Genomic DNA, 22,704 nt, shown 5'->3' with positions numbered 1-22,704 from the left:
AAATTAATTGTTGTCGATTGTATAATTTGATAAACATATTTTGTTTTATGTTGTGCTAAAGAAAGTAAAAACAGTCAGTGGTAAATTCTATCACAATTATATATATTTTACAAAAAAGATACTCTTAATATATTAATTGATACAATTATAGAAATCAGCGAGTTACAAAAAAGTTATATTTTGTATTGAAATAAAATTAGATTTAAAAACAAATTAATATATATATTTACAATTATTTTCGCTTGAAAAACAAAATCCAGATTAAAGCTTTCTTGAGTCAAATTAACTTGAACGAGTTATGATTTGGCTAATCTGAGTACATGGAGTATTACTTCATCGACGGATTGGTTGTTGAGTAGTGCTTTGACAGCTGAGTCATCGATGACAACGGTGAAGAGTAACTTGATGTTGTGCCTGAGACGTTCGTGATGAGGAATTGACAACGAAGCTGGTTCGTGACCGCATCGTCTTATGACGGCTTCGAGCAAAGCTTCAACGCCGGCTTCCGGCCAACCTAGGCCTCTTAAAGTAGCCTCATCCACGAGCAACGTCAACAATTCCCTTACAGCATCGGTTAATCCTTTTTCGTCCAGTTCAGCCCTGTCTTCCAGCCCTTCAACTATACTCGCCTCAGCTGCCACCTTTAAAATAAAAACACCATATAAAATATATATATAAAAAAAAAAACTACTGGCTAATTTATAAAGATATTAAATAGTATCATGACTAATAAACGGCCGAAAAAGTCGAGTATGGTCTTTGGTAAATTTTGTAACAACTTTTTTTACTGTAGTGGTGTAAATTGAGTCAATTTGAAATAAATCACCTGGAGCAATTGTTGCTGGAGTTTTTTCTTTTCAGCCTCCGATCTGATTTCTTCCAGCATGTCTCTGTGTTTGTTCCTCATGTGCCTGAGCAGGCAGTCCTGCCTAATGAAAGCTCTTCCACACTCGTCACACGACCTCGGAGGTTCCTTTACAACATTTCAAGTATAAATATTTTAAAATAAATTTGAAAATTTACAAATGAACTTACTTTGGTATGTGTTAAAAGATGGACTTTGAGGGAAGATTTCATGGCAAAAGACTTGCTACAAATTGGGCACTGGTGTGCTGAAAATTAATTAACAATGTATAATTAAGTGTGGATGGAAACAGTGAACATTTATAAAAAAAACAAAATAAACAAACCTTTTATACCAGAATGAATGATCAAGTGCCTATTTAAATCTTCTTTCCTTATAAATGTTTTACTGCAATGGTCGCATTCAAACGGTTTAGCCCCTAGATGAACATATTTCACATGTTCGTTCAGACGCGCTCTTCTATTAAACTTCTTTCCACACAATTCGCATACAAACGCTTCGTTCTGCTGTAAAACTGAAATAAAACAATAACATTAGGAACATATACATTTTCTTTTCCGCCATTTTTGATATTACCATTTTGCCCAGTGTGATAGAAAAGATGGGACCGAAGCTGTGAAGACTGGATGAAACGTTTTCCGCAATAATTGCAACAATGCGGCTTGTAGCCAGTGTGAATGCGAACATGCCTGTTTAGAGTTTCTTTTGCAGCAAAACGCTTGTGGCACTGGAAAATTGTTCATAATATTATCAACAAAATAAAACAATAATATCTATCGAATTTAATTCCAAAATGGTTTGAAGTAAAAATTTTTTAAACTGTTAAACATCTCTTCAAAATTTACTTCATGCAAACAATTATTGTAAACTAGACACATATCTATCTAAACAGCATAAACTTAAGCAGCATAGTAGCCCAGCCATTCAAAAAATAAATATTTTAAATTTTTTTAAGTATTAGTAAGAAACAACAAAATTACTTTTTGAATCAGTAGGTATTAATCAACACATTTACTGCGGTGACTATTTCTTTGATGTATTTATTAGGAGGATATTTTCACCCCCATGGCGTCATCCACAAATCCAATCCAATATATTTAAGAATGTGTGATTTTTTTGTGACTGGTTGTTCAATAATTTGTTGAAGTCGTGAGGAGCGACTAATATGACATCACAATAATAGCAAAACACCTTAACTGAATATGAAATACTCGGTTCAATATTTATATTTACATCTGCATTGCAGTTTATCCAATTAATATATATTTTGTAATTCACCCAGGCCCTGAATTTGACCCTAATAAAGGTTGAAACGTCGGCAAAAAGTGTTTTTCTAAAATACTTCATCTCTGATTGTTCCTCACTTCATCAACAAAATATTTAAGAATTTGAGAACATTTTTTGTGGGTATTGCTTTTTATCCAGATACCTTTAAATCCATCATAAATATTAATACGCATGTATTTTTTTAATATGAAAAAATGCAATTTTTTTAAAAGCCTGGCCAGACAGCGAACTGTCACGCAGGAAGCGATATCTGATCAAGAAGGTCTGTGACCTGACCTAGTTGTGCTATACAATTTACATCATCTCTCAGATTATCACTTCCCTTGCACTTATTTTGTCACAATGATAGAAACAAACGGGACCCAGTTGTACAAAATCACAGAATGCCCATGCGATCGCCCAACTGCTTTGATCCTTTGAGGCACAGATTTTGTTCTAGGTTAAATTAAGCGATCAAACCAGAAATTCATAATTGACTAAGTTGTAATTAAAACATAATTAAATATTTTTAATAATTAAGATAGTATCCCCATTTTTTCTTATTGTCATCAACATCGTATTTTCTTTTTCTTTGAATTTCACAATGCTTATCAAAGTTATCAAAGCTCGTATTAATACAGTAGAAAAAAAGTGTGAAAACACCGTGACAAAAAAAAAAAAAAAAAAAAATTAGGTTTTTATAATATCATTATTGTAAGAGAGGAAAGTGGTTTTTTTTGCCCCAAAATCAAATTTTTATTTTCTCACCTCGATCAGCTTCCTTTTCTTGTGAGGAGGTATGTAACCAAGTTATAAGATGGATAAATTTTTATTAATTAAAAATAACCAGTGTATGTAGGAAATTGGTGAAAATCAACAATGAGTGTTATTATTAAGAGTGTGTATTTAGTGCCGGGGATTAAGTGATAACGCGATTGGACCGAGCCAGAGGTCGCCGAGGAGAAGAGTGCGGTAAACACCTACGAATGGGCAACTGATAGAGATTCTCCGGAAAATGGCTCGTCCGGATTTTTCTTCGTGGGAATTTCCACCGGGTGCCTTCCTCACCAGACCACGGCGAAGAGCAAGGACTGTCCGTTCGTGGTTTTCTGAAAGGATATAGAGGCGGCCCCGATTCTCCGGAGATTTTCTCTTTTCTTTCTCCCAGGAGGACTCGGCGGATGGTCGTGGCTGGATCAACGATTCCCAAGTAAAATTGTTGGTTTATGGAAAAGACTGTATGAAGAAGGAATTTTTGTTTATTTTAGTTTTAACGATTCATTATTGTTAATTTAGATTATTAAGTTTTAATTTTTTTTAAGTTAGTCCAGATCTGGTTTATGGTTTATTTTATAGCTCATTAAGGAAACAAAGTACCTATTTTAATTTTACTCTGTTTAGGAATAATAAATCGCCCCATTGTTAAGCGGATTCTCATTTTTTTAAAATTTTATTTCCCTCCTTATTAATCTACTTTTTTGTTTGGGTTGATTATTTTGCACGGCCAGGTACCTCGTAAATACATAAATAATCATTTAAGCAGAGGGAACTTGAATGCGATAAGGAGAAGGTACGGTTGCTGATCAGGACCCGTCATGTTAGGCTGGCTTTATCCTGGCCCAAGCCTAGTGGCCTTGCCTGGAGTGCCCCCCCCCATGGCGAGTGTCCACCATGTAATAAAGTAAATCATTTATATTTTTTATAGAAAATATTACACTACTTTCCTCTTATATATTGATTATTTATTTATTTTTATCAAATTTATTTAGAGTACAAGCAAGAATATACTTTTAGTTAAAGGAGTTCCCCATTACTCTGGACGCATAAAATGGGGTGGTGCCCAACTCACCAATATTTCTTTGGTCTTTAATATTTATTTTTTTTTTATTTTGTAAATTGTCCCTCCAGTCTTACCCCCCCCACTCACGATGAGCTACCGGGAAAAACTTTGCTCTGACCCGAAATAATTTTGGGTGTAACAACTATAGACAAGCTTCTCATAAGTGGACAACACAGGAATGGAATTTTATTTGCTTGATAGAAGTGTTTGCTTAGCAGCAATAGGAATAATTGTAATAAGAAGGGTCCATAAAATGATTATTAGGTACATTAAATTAAATATTTTTAGTGAATTCAAACAAATATAGCAAGAACTGTAATTTTCTCTTTCAAATGGATAAGGTAAGGAGTCGGCCCCTTCACGAACTTACGAACTATGATTGGTCTATCGTGCAGTTATTACCTAGAACAGGGGATTGCAGTGGTTGAGCGGTTACGGAGCCCAACTCATATTACGAAAGCGGTTCTGGGTATGAATCCGGGCAGATCCCTTGGCTTTTTAGTTGGTTTTTTGTATGAAAAATTCATTATAAAGTGGTTTGACCCCTCGTCCGTGACACCATGTTGGACTTTAAGCCCTGTGAATGACAGAAATTTCTTAATTTTGTTTACCTAGAGCTCTCCGATAAGCTTAACCCATTCAGAGTGGCCTGGTAATTCAATTTACGGCAAAATTTCCTATTTCTAGAAACATTACATTTCATGACCTGCATGCAGGTCACTAAATGTGTTAAGACTTTATCAGATACCAAAGTTTTGTTAATGGATCCCGGGTGTAAACTTCAGGAGTAGAAATCTTAGCCTGCCCACATAGAAGACATGCTTTTACTGTTTCTTCTTCTTCCTGGCAATTCTGCACAGGCTTGGCTCTGCTGCTCCGAGTCTATAATATTCTGAAGACATTGCATCCAGTCAGCAGTCGTACTACCATTCTAACCTTAACGCATCCTAGTTTAGTAGTCCTGAATACTATCCCATTGAACGGAGGACTTATTCCTAACCCATTTGATGGATCTACATTTTTGGCAATTTGTTATGCCATAAAATGGTTCTGACTGAAAGGTGTTGTCATTGAACTTTCTTCGCCTGATTTATCGGCCTCCTCGCCTCTCGGCCCTTTTTCTCTTTCTCACAATTTAACTGGACATCTTGCACATTCTGTTGCATTATGTGACGACCCCATATTGGCTTCTGGTTCACTTTCTGTCTGGCCAGGATTTAAGGTTCAGAAATGAGGTTCGGAACACCCAACTGATTATTTTTAAACATACAAAAATAAAACTAAAACAAAAATCTTAAAAATGCCTTTCTATTCAGACTATTTATGTTTGGTCTGCCATATTGAAAATACAAAATGCCTCTTTTTGCACTTTACCCTGAAACTATCTACAAAAGAGCTTACATGATTTTTTAAATATATAACAAGAAAAAAACAAAACAAAAAAACAAGGCATGCCACATGTAGACGTCTAGTTCATGCTTGATTTGTCAGCCGACATTTGTGCATTATGTTTCATTCCCACATGAGACCTCTTACCTTTTATCAATTCCATCTTTTCAGCAATAAACGAGATTTAGTTAATATTTATTTAAAAACCTCATGTTTTATAATATGTTTTTTACAAATTTCATTTTATAAATAGTTTTAATTTTTTTAAATAATAGAAAACTTACAGTATCACATTCGTACGGTCGTTCACCAGTGTGAGTTCTTCTGTGTTTCTTCATTGCGCCACTTGTCGGAAATCTTTTCGGACAGAAATCGCAGACGTAATGCTTCTCCCCTACAAGGATATGATTTTTAGAAACTTAAAAAAAAGCAAAAAAAAAAAAAAAAGCGCAAAGCAGAAAAAAACCTTTAGTAAAAACCAATAAAAAAGTTATTTTAATATCAGGAAAGAACACCTTGAACTCTCTAATTGGGATTAAGTGTATCATGCAGGATTGCAGGTCTTCGCAAAGCTTCTAGAAGATGCGATAGCTTTGAAAGCATGCTCGACTCAACTCTCATCTTTAACTTACCAGTATGTGTTTTTTTGTGGATTTGAAGGAGGTTGGTTCCACAAAATTCCATTCCACAAAAATCGCATGAGAACAGCTTTTTACGTTTGGTCTGGCCTGCATGTGCTCTCAGATGTTCCCTGAGGTTGTCTTTTCTATTAAATTCACGACCACATACCTTGACGGAAATCAAACAAGTTATTCCTCTCTTTCCTAATTCCAAATTTTCCCTCGCATTTGCTAAATTTTTTTTTTTATATCATTAAATTACCTGACAAGGGAAAATGGGCTTTTCCTTCCCATCACAACCAGTTTGCATATTGTGCCTAACTAGATGATATTTCCTGCTGAATTCCTGTTTACAAACAGGGCAGGAATAGGGTTTAAGGCCTAAAATAACATTTAACCTTAAAAATACAATATCTTACCAATTTTCCCATTCCTTTCTGGCACGGAATTTGGATCTAATATAAAGTATTTAATATGACTTTAATGCAATACCTGTGTGTGTGTACATATGTCTAGCAAGAGTCCCTTTGTCGGGACACCTTGCACCGCATTGGGGGCATTTGTGGCTATCTCCTTGATGTATCGTCTTGATGTGTCGCTCGAGTGACGATTTCAAAAGGAAAAACTTCTTACATTCGTAACATTCAAAATCACCAGACTGAAAAGGAAATTGGTATTTTTCAACTACATGAATGAAATTTAACAGGCTCAATAAACTTACGATATGAGCTGTCTCTAAATTTTCGCCGCAGCATGTGCAGAGACTGTCATCAAGTTTTACTAAAGGAAGAAAATAAATTCACTTCATTTTTTATTTATTTTTTTAAAGAAGACTAAACAGAGGTAAAGCATATTTTGTTTCTTTATTTGTTCAAAACAAAATACACTGCCCATCAAAAAACCAACCACCTGGTTTTTGCATGAAAAAATGTCCAACTTTGGAAATGCATGTTTTCTCAGCCTTTTAAGTCACAGACCTGCACTTGGTCTCATTTTTTATAAAACTTACGCTGAATAAGATGGCTTTTTTAAATGTTTTCCTAGCTTCAGTCATTCATCAGTAAATTCAAAAATTCGGGAACATGTCAATTTTTGCACTTTTTATGAAAACATGAAATGAACTGTGAAAACAGCAGAAACATTCCACATCCCAAAAGGTCAATGTAAGAAAGCCAGAATTGTCGCTACTCTTGAAAAAGTCTTCTGAACAAAAGTGCAGGGTGTAAAACTTGCAAAAACATTACAGTTCAAAATTTATGCATTCTTAAAAATCAAGAAAGAGTGTTTGGTTTTTCCATGAGCACATAAAAAACTAAGTTTTTTGCCCAAAAATAATTCGAAAAGAGTTCAGAAATCGGGTAAAGTGGAAGGTGAGCACTTGAAAGCTTATTAAATTTTCCTATTGATTGCTACATCTGCTCCTGGATGATTATTTGGCTCCGTGTTCCAGAATTTTTGCATTTACTGATAAATGACTGATGCTAGGAAAACATTAAAAAAACCCATCTTGTTCAGCGTAAAACTGTCTAAAAATCAGACCATGTAGTCAGTTTATTTGATGGGCAGTGTATTTGCACAAATCTTTTGTGAGATTTTCTCTTGTGGCCTGTGATGAACTTGCAATTTGGTTGTAACCAATGATTTTTGTTTGCTAATCCTCTTCAGTGTGTGTGTGTGTGTGTGAAAGAGACTGTATAAAGTCAGACTCTTTTATAAATAGGGAGTGGGAGGGAAAAAAATGCTCGACTTCATAAAATCACATAAACACATTGAAGACGGAAGACACGCTTAAATGTGTCTGATAGACAGCAATGATAGGCAGAGCAAAATTATCAGTAACGATCACATTACAAATATTTTTGCTTGACAAAATTATTATTGCACTTTTTTTTGTTAAGTAAAATCAGAAAAATGTCTAGGCTCAATATTTCTTACAATTATTGGAATAACTTAGAAAAATAAACTAATGACTAACTAAATCATGATTCAAAATAATTCTATTTTTAAACAGGTCTTCTTTTCTGTTATGAATACCACAGAACATTCACAAATGCTGACAGGTTTTTGAAAACAGTTTAGTTTACAAAGTTTACTTATCTACTTATGGGAAGGGCGAAGTTCAGATGGTTACATACTTTCTCAAACTAGTATCAACAACAAATTTTAAATTCACTAATTTCGTGGTCCGCTTGACCAATTAATATATTTATAATTAATTAAGGTTTTTAGTTGAGATAAAAAAGTCAATGGCACGAGCGGGATTCGAACCCCCCCCCCAAAGGTGCGGTTGAGAAGAAGAAGTTGGTGCCCAAGTGGATCGAGGTGGTAGAGCAGCGGCGTATCAAGCCGAAGATCGTGGGTTCGAATCCCGCTCGAGCCATTGACTTTTTAATTGACTATTAATTATAATATATTAATTGGTCAAGCGGACCATGAAATTAGTGAATTTAATGATTGAAAATGAAGTATACTTCACTAAAGCTCTCCGTGGCCATTTCATTTGTCGTCGAGAATCCAATCCGATTACACATTTGAAAAATGGCAAAAAGGAGGGAAAATTCAAAAGGTGCGGTTGAGATGGGAGTTGGTGTCCGAGTGGATCGAGGTCACGATAGCTCAAGTGGTAGAGCAGCGGCGTATCAAGCCGAAGATCGTGGATTCGAATCCCTCTCGTGCCATTGACTTTTTATCTCCACTAAAAACCTTAATTAATTATAACAAATTTTAAATTAAATTATAAAGGCAGTGACAGAAATTTAACCCAGGATGCTTTATTAATTTTAAGTTTTTCCCTTTTTAAACTAGTCCTGTTAATCCTAACAGCCCTGTTCAGATTAAATTAACGATAGATTTATAGATACAAGTTGAAAAACCGGTTTCGTAGACACACCAGAGCAGGTGATATTACAAATATATTGAACAATATGCTGTAAGTTGTGGAAAAAAGAAGGAGAAGAGTGATAGTGCAGTTACAGTTTTATGTCAGTTCATCCTCGCTCTTATCGGTTTCGTTTCGGCTTTTATGTTACAATTGTTTTGGGTAAAACTGACTAATGAAGACGAAAAAAAGTCTAAATACATCTGACAGACCAAAGCAATGTTGTTAGGCAGTACAAACTACAGGCCCATCACCCTGCAGGTATCACTATTTATGGATGAAAGTGCAGTGAAAAAGCGATAGTTGTTTGAAATGGGCTGAACACAACGGCTCACTATAGTGGTCGTAAAGATGGCCACCGCCTTTAGTGAATAGTTGCTGAGCCATCTTGAGTTATTTATGACCATCCACACATTAGTTGACAATGGACATCTTTTTTTGTATTTACAATGCTTTTACACAAATAAATATCTTTGAGAAATGATTCCACTACATCATAAAAAGCCCATGTGGGTTTGTAGATATCATCTTCCTCGGCTTAAACTGTGCTCTAAATGATGACTTTTTTTAAAGCCTTTTATCAGTATACCTTTAATAACAACTGCAATGCACCCCCATGGGGTTAACATAACACCTGTGAAAATTGGAATTAACAACTTTCTACGTCATTTTCTCAAAACGGACGATTTTAACATTTGTAGTTCAGTCATTTCCACTCAATTTGGTAGGTTTTCACAATTAAAATATATTTAAAAACAAAGAAATTATACCTATCATTTGATCAAAGGGTTGGGATGGTGTATTTCTCTCATATTCTTTGTCATTTAACATCATCTCTACACCATTTTGGACTTCTTGCGATGAAGATTGGTCCATTCCATTAGTACACGGCTCTCTGTTCACCACAGATGATTTGATGCCATTCGTCTGTAATTGGGTTGTTTTTACCACTGAGATCCTAGCTTCGCCGTTTTCTGTGGGTTTCAGTTTACATTTCTTCTCATGTATTTTAACGCCCTAAATTGCAATAATGATTATTAAAAAAAAAAATAAATAAATAAAATTTGGTTGAGATGTTTTGTATTATCACTCACCACGATAGATTTGAATGTTGTCATACAGTAACCACATTTCGCCTGTTGGGTGAATTTATTCTCTTCATCGTTGCTAACGCTCCCAGGGCTCTCAGGGTTTACCTTTTTACTTCCCGTTGCTCCCACAGACATCTTCTTTTTTATGGCTGGAAAAAAGTTAACATAAATAATGGGGATGCTAAAATAATTTAATATGGAAATCATTTGATGATTTCTCATCATCTGGGTCTGATGCATGTTGGAGCAACTGATGAAACATTCAAGTCTGCAGACAAAACCACTGAGAACAGGCAGACCAAGATGATTGTTAACCATCTAGCTACATACATTTATTAAAGAAGTAAACAGAAACAGAATAACATTATTTATGTATACATTTTTATTCAATCAATTTTAATTAAATCACTAGATAATAAAAGTAATTTTTGTTTATAGAGGGCTTAACGCCCAAACCTGTTGGGTATTAGACAAGGAGTCGAACCACTTTTTTCTCTCTCTAAATTATTCTAAAATAAAATTATATGGGGATAAAATTCAGAGCCGCTTATGTGGCAAATACAGGACACCCTAATAACTAAGCCTCCACATATATCTCTGTTCAATAACTTGAATTAAAACTGAAGTTAAATAAGGCAGGAAAGGCTTTTTAAAAAGAAGAATTTTTATAATAAAAGATTACAACAGAGAGACCAACACTATAACGGACAGAGCGTTACAATAAGAGTAACATAGTAAGAGTTCCCTTTCTAGTTGATACAAGGGTTTATATACATATTTATCTAATTGGACTAATTGGCCTAAGGGCTGAAGTGTTTGATTACAGATGCTGCTTTGCTTTTTTGCCTTTGGCTCCTAGATATCTGGCACGTCTGACCCGCTCGACTTATCTGTCGTGCTGGTTATCTACATGTAGGATGTTTCTATAACTCCTCCGTCCCTAAGCTCGAAGCTCCTGCAAGAGAAAAAGTAGTCTTGAGAAAGCGGATGCAGGTGTAGTCTGAGCATTTCCATCTTGGTGAGGGTCTTTTATTTGTTGAATCCATCTCTTATGAGGGTCGATTATTTTTCTTTTGACATCAGCGAAGATACGCAGTCATGTGTACAGCTGACAGGATATTATAAATATATATTTGCAACCTTCAAGGGAACATCCTCTAAAATATCCAACAGTTGCATTTTTATATTTACATGTACATTTTCAAAAGATATATTGGTTTTTGCTTGATCAAACACATTGTAAACAAAACTTTGGTTTCTTTAAACATTGGTATTGTCTTTTCATTTAACAATCTTTCATTGCTGCCTAATTTCATAAGACTAGTATTAGTTAAGAATAGTTTCTTCGGTATTGTTTCTACAAGTACAATTTTGTTGGTTTCATATGCTAAATAATGGTCGATAAAAGCTACATATTTAATAAATTGGTCTGCTTGATGTAACAACAGTCTTACAATTAAGAAGATTTAATCATTATTAATTTTTATTTATTTGTACAATAAGTAAATTCTCTTATTTCTAAGCATGTAGGAGTGAATAAGTCATCCATCGCTTTGAGAATTAAGGATGGGTAAGTGTATATTGTCGTTGCTTGATAGGTTTTATGAACTGGATAGGATAGCAGGAAATAGGCATCAAAGCTTTGGCTTTGTAATGGTATATCAATAAAATAATAAATATTATTGACAACAAAAGAGCAATGTAGTACATGTTTAGTCAGTTGCCAAAGTGTACTAAGATTAGGGGGATATAAATGTAATATTTTTGGTTTTCTTTAGAAACTCAAGATCATCATATGTTAAAATAGAAAATGTAATGTTTTTAATTTACAAAATTCTACAGCGTTTTCTATATCGTCAATTTTATTTTTTGGGAAAAGGAGTATAATGCTTAAAGTTTGATATTTTCTAAATCATTTAATAAAGGATTTGCTAGTAATTTTATTTTTCTATTGTTTTCTGGTATGGTATGCATATCGTGATTAAATTCATTGGTTAATTTTTGTTGATTACCATTTGGTTTTTAAAATTGTGTTGCAAATGAAAGGAGTTGCTCTGGATTGCATTTATTGCTTTGTCGTATCTCGTCATCAGTCTATATTTCCAATGATCCAAGATATTGCCTTGCTTAAACCATTAACAAGTCTTTGTGTTTTTGGTTCATTTATAATTAAGTAATCAAATTTCTTTTTCGTGTGTAGATACATTTTTGATAAAGATTCTGGTTTGCTAAGTATGAATTTTAGTGTTTTTTGTATGATCTAGTTTTGTTTTTATTAGTTCTAAGTTGATTACATGAATAAACGTGTAAGATTTGTCTGTCATTTGCTTGTGGCAGTTGTATGGCAACAATCCCAGGTCCACGTGTCAGATAAGTTATTTTAATAGATTCGACTCGTTTTGCCAGTGTCACGAGGAATAGTGTGATTAACAACATTTCCATCTGTAACAGAGATAGGCTTTGCAAACTTACTGTCTTTTAATTAGGTTAGGGTGTATTTTTAATTGTATTCTGTGCATTATGGCTAATTTTGTGTTACTCGAATAGTGTGCTTTTTTATATTTCGGTTTGGCTTTACCGAATTGTTTATCTTTAAAATAGATTTCTCCTTTTGGAAGCTCTATTTTTTCACGCGTTTGATTTAATTTATTTGTTTTGACTTCTTTTTCTTTATCAATTTGTTATTTTAATATTAGTTAATTATAAGTTTCCTACTATCATCATTATTTTCTTATCTTTTTGTTTAAATATAATATCTTCTGAATTGGTGTTTTCACTTGGTCCAAAAGTTATTTCCTTTAGTGTCATTTTTAAATTTGAGATTATAGCATTATTGTATGCTATTAGGGAAAGTCTTAACGTTTTAATCAATGTGTAATTTCTGTCATGTTTTTTGATGTTTGAGGAAATTTTCAATTAATATATTTTTGAATTCAGTGCCATTATCGAATTGGATTATTTTCAGACCAGGAAATGTAGTTAAGTATTGTTCTGATTATTTCATCGACATTTGACGCTTTTATCAAATATGCGGATAATCTTTCACAAAGCAATCTATCAATGTAAATATCAATTTCCCTTTTAAATGAAAAATGTCACCTTGCAATTTTTCAAAAGGTATTTTGAGAGTTATCTCGTTAACTTGTATGATTGGTCGCCTATTGTATTTGATTTCTTTGTACAGAGAGCAATTATTAATTACTTTTGTTATCTCATCTAGCATATTTGGCCTTATTATTTGCTGGTAGACGTCATGAATTCCTATATCAACGGTTTTTCCGATATGGTAATTTAAGATTATTGTTTCTTGCCTAGAGGGGTCTGAAACGTGGAACTTCTTTTTAAAATATCTTTTAATCTTTATAGTAGGATAATTCTTTTTAATAACATTGGACAGGTGACTAAATATTCAGTCATAGATCTTTTCATCTATAGCCTTTTCTATTACAGGAGAAAAATATATTCCATATATTTTTCCTGGTTGTAACAATTCCATGCAATTTTTTTCTAAGTCTTTAGAATGTGGATATTGTGTGTACCAAAGGTATCTATTTTTATTAAATGTTTTTCATAATGTTATATTTTTTTTTTTTAATTTCCCGTAGTGATAATTTGGCGTTTTTCCACGTTCACACATTTTGTCTGGTCGTCAAGATGAATATTTGGTCGTCAGAGAACTCTTGTGAATGTTGCGTTTGTAAACTGTCCGTGTCGTCTCTGTATTGTTCACCAAATGTCTTATTTAGATCTTCCACCATGTCTCCGATATCTGAAGGCGAGGGAGAGGATAGGAATTTGTCGACTACCATGTCAGGATCTGGGCCAGCATTTTCAATTGCATTCATGGTTTTTATTGTTGGAGGATTACGTGAGAGCATCGGCTACAAAATTTGTTTTGCCTTTGGCATATTTGATATCGAAGCCAAAATCTGCTAATTTCCATCGTAACAACCTCGAGTTCAGCTCTTTAAGGTTATGCAGCCATTGTAATCATTAATGGTCAGATTGTAAATCGACTACCACATATGTATGGTCTAAAATATTTACATGCCCATACTATTGCTAGTAATTCTTTTTCTATCATAGAGTAATTCTATTCTTGTTTATTTAGTGTACATGAAGAATATGCAATTGGTAGATCTTTTCCACCTACATTCTGTGATAGTACGACCCCAATGGCATATTTGGAGGCATCAGTTGTTAAAAGGTTGTTCAAAGTTTGGCATTTGCAATATTATATAGATTTTGCAATGCTTCAATTAATGTCTTGAAGGCTTGTTTAAATTTGTAATTTGTACATTACCGTTTTTTCTTAAGGGTACTGCTAAAGGTTTTTCAATTGCTTTATTTGTTTTTGGAATGGGAATTTAGATATGGCTTTGAAGTTTTCAGGGTTAAGACATATGCCTTTATTCGATAGTATGTGTCCTAAGAACAACAATTCTTCCATGAATAATTCAATCTTGTCTAATTGAATCTTGAAGTTTATTGGCTTAATTTCTCCAGAACGCTCTTAATGCTAGCCTATGCTTTAGGTGTTCTGTCAGATTGTGTAAGATGATGATGTAAACTAAAACGTTTGTAATTTTTTTTTATACGAAGGTTCGCAACAGCAGAGGTTACATCAACCCTTGGGGTGCCGGTTTTTTTTTTTGGGGGGGGGGATTATTTGTAAGTATGTCGGGTACTAATGTAGGGCCGCTGGATTCGAACCCGGAACTTTTACCTACCACCTAAACTGTTATGGTCATCGACGCCCCTCAACGTTTATAATTCTTGTAAATGTTATATTCATGGCTCTATGGAAGGTTGGCAGAGTATTTTTTAAGCCAAAGGACATTTGTAGAAATTCAATATGCCCATCTTCCACAGAGAATGCTGTTTTAGGTAAGAATTCTGGGTCCATTTCAATCTGTTGGAACTCTTAGGAATATATTGCTGAAAAGTAGGATGCATGGCCTATTTTACCAACAAGATCGTCTATGTTCGGTAATGGGAATTTATCCTCTATTATTATTATTTATCCTCTATTATTTAATCTTCTGTATTCTATTTCCATTCTAATCTTCCTTTTCCCAGAAGCATCGGCTTTCTTGGGTACTGCCCAAATCGAGCAATTGCAAGGTGAATTAGCATGTTGAATTATTTTATTTTTTAGCAATTTATCTACTTCCACTTGAACATCTAATGGTTCACTTGAGGATACCTACAATGTCTAGAATACACTGGTTTTTCATCTGTGGTTAATATTTTATGTTTTAACAAATTCGTAGAAATTAGTTTATCATTCTCCTCCTTTATTCTTTAGTTAATTAATTATTAATAGTTATTCTTTTAATAAATTGATTATTTTAAACTTTTCTTTGGAATATTCTCATATTCTCCGTTCAAATTAAATCAGGTATTTCTTCCCTCATTTCTTTTGAAGCCAAACATTTTGACCTTTCTGTTGGGCAATTGGCTATTACTTAGTCTATATAGCTCATAAGAGTGCTTATTTTGTCTAAAAGATTAGGGCAAATGGCCATTACCTGTTTGGATTCATCACAAATCATCTCGTTCTTCGTGGCTTCAACATTTATATCTATATATTTTTCTAAAGATTTATTATTTGCTTCTGGTGGCTTGAAAGAGAGTCTCAGTGGAATTGTGCCACCAAGGTAAAAAAGAATTTGCACCGTAGGCAGTTACAAGTATTTCACAAAAAAATGCTAGGAAGGGTTCCCATCAAAGAAAGGAATGTGGTCATCTTCATTTGCAATTTTATAGTTAATTTTCTGAGACATTTTAGTGGTTAGGTGATGAGGAAAAATTAATTTGGAAGGCGAAAGATAGCTACTCACTCCTACGTTGTTATTTTTTTCCAAGTCAGCTGATTTCTTCTTTCTTCTTGCTCCGTCTTGAGACTACTTTCACGTTTACTTCTGGATGGGACAAATGGTTGCAGCCGGAGATCACTTCAGTCTTGATTTTGTTCTTGAATCCCGATTTATAGCACCGATATGCTTGCTAAACATTCTTTGGGTCAATTGAACGCAACTGCTGGACAAATGGTCACGACTTTTTGAATTTTAGCTTATTCGCAGTCCCTGTTTGGGCGCCAGTTAAATAATCACCCTGCGGGAACGGCTTTTCCGAATGAAAGGGAAAAGCAGAAGTTTTATTATAAAAGATTACAGTAGTGAGACCGACAGACAGAACGCTACAGTAAGAGTAAGCCCATTTCAAGTTGATACAAGGGTTTATATATATGTATGTTTGTCTAATTGGTCTAAGGGCTGAAGTATTTGATTGCAATAATAGAAGGGTGCTTTTTTGCCTTTGGCCCCTAGACTAATTGGTTCCTAGATATCTGGCTGGCAGATAATCTGGCACCTCTGACCCATAGACTTAACTGATATGCTGGTTATCTACATATAGGTCGTTTCTACAACTTGGATAAGTTATCAAATCAAACTTTACCAATTAAAGGACTTTATTGAGAACAAACTGACATTTCATCTGAATTGAGGATTGTAATTATATTGTATACTGCTATAAAATTATTTGAACAACCAATTTGACATAAGTTGTTTATTTTTTTCATTATATCAAAAAATGACGCAAAAGCTGATGAATCACCAATTGGTTATTTAATTCAACGTCTTTCAATACACAAAATAATTTTGATTTTTTTTAAATTACACATGTTAAAAGACATATGATTTCAGTTTCTATCTTTTGATTTAAAAATGAAAAAAACAAACAAAAAAACTTTCTGTTGATAATTATCCAAAATCCGATTATTTTGAACAATAAGCTACAGCATAAGGTAAAAAAACATTTTTTCTTATTTGGTTTGATTCCCCGCCAAACTCAAACTATTGCGTTGCTACAAAAATAATGCAGGTTTTACGATGTTCAGTAAAATCAAGCTACAATTTAACTTCGATAAAATATATTTGGCTTCTTCACCATTTCTCACACAATAAGTTGTTGAGATGTTTAAAAACGTGATAATCTGTTGAGTGTGGTGGATGTGGTAAAGCCTCGTAACCAAATTCATGAAGTTGTGCCAAGTCCGTTGTGCGACATGTGCAAGCATTGTTGGATAGGACCCTTCCAATTGATTAATACTGACTATAAAAGTCGCAGTTTTCATTTTGTCTCATTAATTTCATTAGAGTTCTTTTCAACAGTGATAGTTTCATCTGGATTGAGGAAGCTGTAACGAATGAATCCTGACCACCAGACAGTGACCACAATGTTTTTTGGATATAAGCTTGGCTTTGAGAAGTGCTCTGGTTTTTCACTCTTATCCAGCCACTGTCTAAAATGCTGTCTATTGTATCATATCCATTTTTGGTCACACATTACTGTACGATTGAGAAATGGATCATTTTTGTTGCATATGAAAAGCATTAAACAGATTTCATACCTGCGATCCTTTTGGCAGTTGTTCGGCTCATGCGGAACCCACTTGGTGAGCTTCTTTGATTTTTGTGGGGTCAGCTTTAACTACAGCCCTTAACTGGTCATTGTCAACAGCAGGCCGGCCACCACCACCTTTGCACATGAGGTCATAATCTCCATTTTTGAATTTTTGAAACCAATGCTGCACATTTATGGTTCCTTGCCCCATCATTAATGTTTCAAGCGGTTTGCGCTAAACTTAGCCCTACTTTAAATTCATAGAAATAAATTTGCCGAAAATCACTCTTAGATATCATTTTGATTGAAAGTACTGAACAGACTGAATTAAAGGATTCTAAGAGAAAGAAAGCGAGATAAATAGGCTTTAAAATGATGTGTATCCCTTAATATAATGGATTAGTTTTGTTTACACTATTGGTATTAAAGTGAAGCGAAAAGGAAAACGTGCATTTATTTTGCATCAACTCAGTATAAAACTTTCAGCTCTTTACCATGCCTGACATTTAGACATGATTAACACAGACCAAAACAAAATTTATTAATCTACATTGTTCTACAATATTTTGTAATTCTGGGAATAGATAGGAATAGTGACTATTCAACTCCTGCCCATCAAACTCCAAAGAATTATGACCTCATGGTCAACCTCAACAAACTTACAATACTTTGCTGAATTTTAATCATTTAATATTTTTTAAATTTATGGAATGGGATAGAATTTTTTGTTGGATTGTTTAATCCAAATTCTCCCTGGTGTAGTAACTATTTTTTTGCAAATAAAATCATAGAAAAACAGATGTTATTATTATTTGAATTATTGAACTAAGAATATTTGCTTTTGACGGATTTGGTCAAACAACATAAGATTAAGAAAAAGAAGGCAAATTTGACATTTATAATTGGATAATTACTCCTTAGTCAATTAAACTTTCTGTCGAAATCCCTTTACCTTCAAAGTTACACTAAGACAGACAGGCTTAGCTCCAGAAAAATTGGTAGATTTTATTTAAATTGGTGCATTCATAAATATTTTGATTATTAGGTATAAACATCATAAAAAGGGGCGATGGTGGCCACAATGGTGTTGACACGGCACTCACTCACGTCCCGGGCTCAAATCCAGCGACCCTGCATTCATACCTGATGCACTTACACAAAAATGGGCTTTTTTTCTCTCAAAAATTCAGGCACCCAACTTATTGACGTTGAACATGTTGATCTAGCACTGGGTCCATCTACACTCGCACATTTTTTTGATAATGCTCAATGCATTTTGGTTTTGTGCCTTCTTCACTGATGAACAACCACTGGACCCCATGGTATATAAGGGCCTACAACGAAACAGATAACTCCTTACTGAGGAGGGTCCAAAGCCGAAAGGTGTTTGAGTAACATCACAAAACATGTGAGTGTAGAATATTGTATTTTTACATTAGCAATTAGAATGCACAACTGATATCGTGACAAATCCCCCCTGATTTTAACTTAAATTACAAACTTCTTTCAGACATTAGCCTATTTTTGCATCCTTTGGTGCTGGTCATCATCCTAACCAGGGTCTGTCACATTCAGGCTTTTGCTTAACAGACGAATTTGTTGGATAAAAATTGCTGTTAAGGAAAAGGTGAGGAACATTCTCGGGAAACTGATTGATCCCGAGTCCCCTTAACGCCTTCTTAGTGTGCTCAGGTATGCATCCTCTTGTACTCACTACTAAATCTGTTAAAGAAATTTTTGTAGTTTAGCTGTATCAGGGCCTCCCTTAATACTCCATATTTATGTGCATTGAGGTCTGCCACCCAATTAAACGTGCCTACACTCTAGGTCACAATATTCCATCCTTGTTGGTGGCAACAATATCTGGCATGAGACACATCTCGTCCAGTAACTGGTGGGGAGTTTAGAAAGAGACGTGGTATCCTGAGTCATGGAGGCTGGTGATTAGGACTTGGAGGCACTTATTTTACTTTCTTAAAATCTTTGCGTGATTCACTGGGAATATATTTTTATGGGCACTTGGAAAGGACAAAGTGTCTCTCGCCAGCCCCACATTTGAATGGTAAGTTCTAGTCTGTCATTGTTGCCTCCCCTGCACTCACTCAATTGGCAAGCATTGATATACCCAGACTCCTGAGACTGATGAATGTTCTAACACCAACCCAGTGCAATCTACAAACATCCATATATTTGCTCAAATTAAACTTAACTAACTAGTTTTGAACTAAGCTTGAAAGAAAAAATATAACTCCAGCACCACAGATCCATTCCGTGTACTGTCATCCTAGCCAGGGCCTGTCGCATTCAGGTATTTTGCTCAACAGTCGAATTTGTTGGATGAAAAGCGCTGTTAGGGAATAAGTGAAGAGCATTCTCGGGAGCTGTTTGATGCTGAGTTTCCTGAATGTCTTCTTAGTATGCTCAGGTATGCAGAGGGTATGCAGGCATGCCCCCAGTACTAGACCCGTTCAATATATTTTTGTGATTTAGCTCCATCTGGGCCTCCCTTAATACTCCATATTTATGTCCACTGAGGTCTGACAACTAATTAAATGTGCCTGCAGTCAGGTCAGTCAAAACATTACATCTTGTTGGCAGCAACAACATCCGGAATGAAATCCATCCCGTATATTAACTGGTGTGGAGTTTAGGAAGAGACCTGGCGAGTCATGGATGGCGATTAGGATCTGGAGGCACTCTTTGTACTTCCTTAAAATCTTTGCATGCTTCACTGGGCACATTGAATTGGTCTTAAGGCGTTGTATACCCAAACTTCAGAAAGACTGGAGGAGGATCTGCAAGATCATACATGGGCCCCGAACCTATACTTGTATAACTAAGTATTATAATACTTAGATAACAAAAACAAACATAGAATCCTCCATCGCACAATGGATTCAAACAAAACAAAAGAAATTGACAAACTCCTAGACACAGTAAACTTATGATGAAACAACCCTCACCAAGAATGGCAAAATCACTGCTGCAATTGGAGAGGGCTACACTAAGAGGAGTGGTAGGACTACCAACCGGTCACTGGCATCTGAGAAAACATCTACACAACATGGGCATATACAACGATGGTCCCATCTGCAGATTATGCAATGACGAGGAAACAGCCACCCGTATAATCTTTGAATGCGAAGCAACAGCTCAATGGAGATTTAACATAACATACTGAAAAAAATCTAGGGAAGAAAATTGTACCAGCAACAGTCGATGCTTGATAATTGTAAGAAGAAAGATTGAGTCTATTGCACTGAAGTAAGGAACTAGGAAGGTACAATAAGCCAAAAGGCTGCAGTGCCTGGGGAGCACAAACCCGCTTCCTAGTATCCTTATGAATGCTCTAACACTAACCCAATACAATCCACATACATCCATATATTTGCTAAAATTAAGCTTAACCAACTAGTTTTGCACTATGCTTGATAGGAAAAATATAGCCCATTCATGATCTATTAACTACTCTATCGATGACCATTATCTACAATTTAAATTTATATTAACATATTTATAAAAAATAAATAAATAAAATGAGATTACCATTTTTCGCTTTGTGGACAGCTGGAACTTAGTTGGAAACGACTTACCTTTCTTGGGTGTTGGTTTCTTCGGTGGATCTCCTTTGGCAGCGCGCGGCTTTCTCGCCCTCGTCATCTGCACGGGCGATTTGTCCTTTGCGATCTCGTTTTCCTTCAAATCTTCTTTTTTCGATTCTGTTTCCAACGGATCTGGAGGAAAGAGAATCGTTTAAGGATATCGCAACCTGGCCAACGTATCGAAACCGATTACCTTTGAGTAAGTTGTTGTTCGTCCCTCTCGTCGACTTGGGCTTCAACGGGGCCCTTTTCGCGGCCGCCTTCACACCCTTAGGGCTCATTTCGGATCGTTTTTAAATACAAAGGGACACCCTGGAAGGATCAAACGGTCCGAAGACGTTTTCATAGAGGAAAACGAAGCTGCCTTTCGAACTGTCACCGACCGAGAAAACCTCGTCCGAGCGAAGGTTTCACAGGTGGATTTTTACATTTTTTAACAGAACGGGCGGATCCGGATTTCTCTTGGAATATTATACGAAGGAAAACGCGGATTTCACAGTGGAAAAACCGTTTTTTGTTGTTGTTTAAAACAAGGGGACGGGTTCTTCACTGTCCGAGGGGAAAGTACAATGATGGCGGATCACGAATCTCCCCGTATTAAAAAAACAACCCGGCCACTGAGTTAAAAGCTCGACTCGTTTAATAAAACAAACGCGGTTTTAAAATAAAGACGGTAAAACGATTTTTTTCTCTTTAAATTATTTATTCGAGTGGGAATGAAAACGGGACTTGGGCGGATTCGGCCGACGACACAATCGCCGTCCGACGGGGGAAAGGCCGTGAACACGTAAATAGGTTAATTCGGAGAGTCGCCTCCTCCCAGGGAGCCTGCAAAGGGCGGGCATGCTAAAAATTCCAGCACACGCGTCCAACTGTGATTGTATCCTGGTGCCCCCAAATCTCTTTTGTTTAATAACTTTTTTTAATAAATAAAAGGGCCACGAAATCTTGCGTTAAACCAAAAAATCTCTCTCGTTTAATTACTCTATTTTTCATTCCTTCGAATTTTTATTTCCTTTTTTTTACATTACTGGCCGAGTTCAATGTCGTATACAATCCGACATGCAGCCCAGGATTCCATGAGACAAAAGTACGATATTTGTTTATTTCAACGATGACGTGGAATGAAAGGATATTTTCTTCATTTTGACGTCAGCTTGCCTTTGTTGGACGAGTGGGGAAAGAAAGGAAATGTCCCCCTCGTCGGTGCACTAATCCATTAAATTTATTTCTACGAGAATACTAAGAAATGTTTATTGTTTGGAACGTCAAGGATTATGGAATTTATGTCTAAGAGAATGTATTATTTATAACTAAAAACAAGAAAAATAAGTACTGTGTATAGATTTGAACATTTGTGTGTAGGTGGTATTGTATATAAAAATACACTCAAAGATTAAAAAAATGTTTATTTCAAATTATATGTATTTTTATGTAAACCATTTTTGACTTATTGAATTTACATTCTCCCGCAGACGGTCTTATTCCTTGCTTGTATACATGGTGACTGGCGATAAGTGTCGAAAATTTCAGGTGGTGTTTCTACTCACTATATGCAACAAAAAACTTCCTATGAACCCCTGTTGCAATCTGAACGGTAAAGAAGTAATTTCAGGTTTTTTAAAAAGATTTTTCGATTTAGGCCCACTAAATTGCTTATAAACTTCAGACTGTAGATCTTGATTGTAGAAAAATCTGTTTTGTGCCACCTGAAAGAACGTCAAATTTGATTTAAGGAAACCT

General features: G+C 35.2%; 1 protein-coding gene across 3 annotated transcripts; it reads right to left on the bottom strand.

Moving 5' to 3' along the window:
• On the bottom strand, positions 1-21,763 carry LOC106666169 (zinc finger protein 2 homolog). Of its 3 annotated transcripts, XM_014393149.2 has the most exons (14): positions 21,155-21,763; positions 20,953-21,093; positions 9,953-10,098; positions 9,629-9,875; positions 6,702-6,760; positions 6,473-6,638; positions 6,243-6,361; positions 5,993-6,149; positions 5,645-5,754; positions 1,442-1,592; positions 1,191-1,379; positions 1,036-1,112; positions 827-973; positions 1-641 (listed from the first exon to the last, which is right to left on the bottom strand). In XM_014393149.2, exons 1-14 carry the CDS (start codon positions 21,240-21,242, stop codon positions 297-299), a joined length of 2,142 nt encoding a protein of 713 aa, XP_014248635.1. In that variant the 5' UTR covers positions 21,243-21,763; the 3' UTR covers positions 1-296. The 3 variants fall into 3 exon arrangements, with proteins under 3 accessions (XP_014248635.1, XP_014248636.1, XP_014248637.1); XM_014393150.2 differs by lacking the exons at positions 20,953-21,093; positions 21,155-21,763 and adding an exon at positions 17,367-17,709; XM_014393151.2 differs by lacking the exons at positions 5,993-6,149; positions 6,243-6,361 and having other exon boundaries at positions 21,155-21,762.
• Between the last annotated feature and the right edge of the window lie 941 nt (positions 21,764-22,704).

This window comes from Cimex lectularius, unplaced genomic scaffold (assembly GCF_000648675.2).
Source record: "Cimex lectularius strain Harlan isolate CLEC.00 unplaced genomic scaffold, Clec_2.1 scaffold5, whole genome shotgun sequence".
Lineage (NCBI taxonomy): Eukaryota > Metazoa > Arthropoda > Insecta > Hemiptera > Cimicidae > Cimex > Cimex lectularius.
The sequence above is the reverse complement of the archived record's forward strand: the minus strand, read 5'-3'. Positions and strand labels throughout refer to the sequence as shown.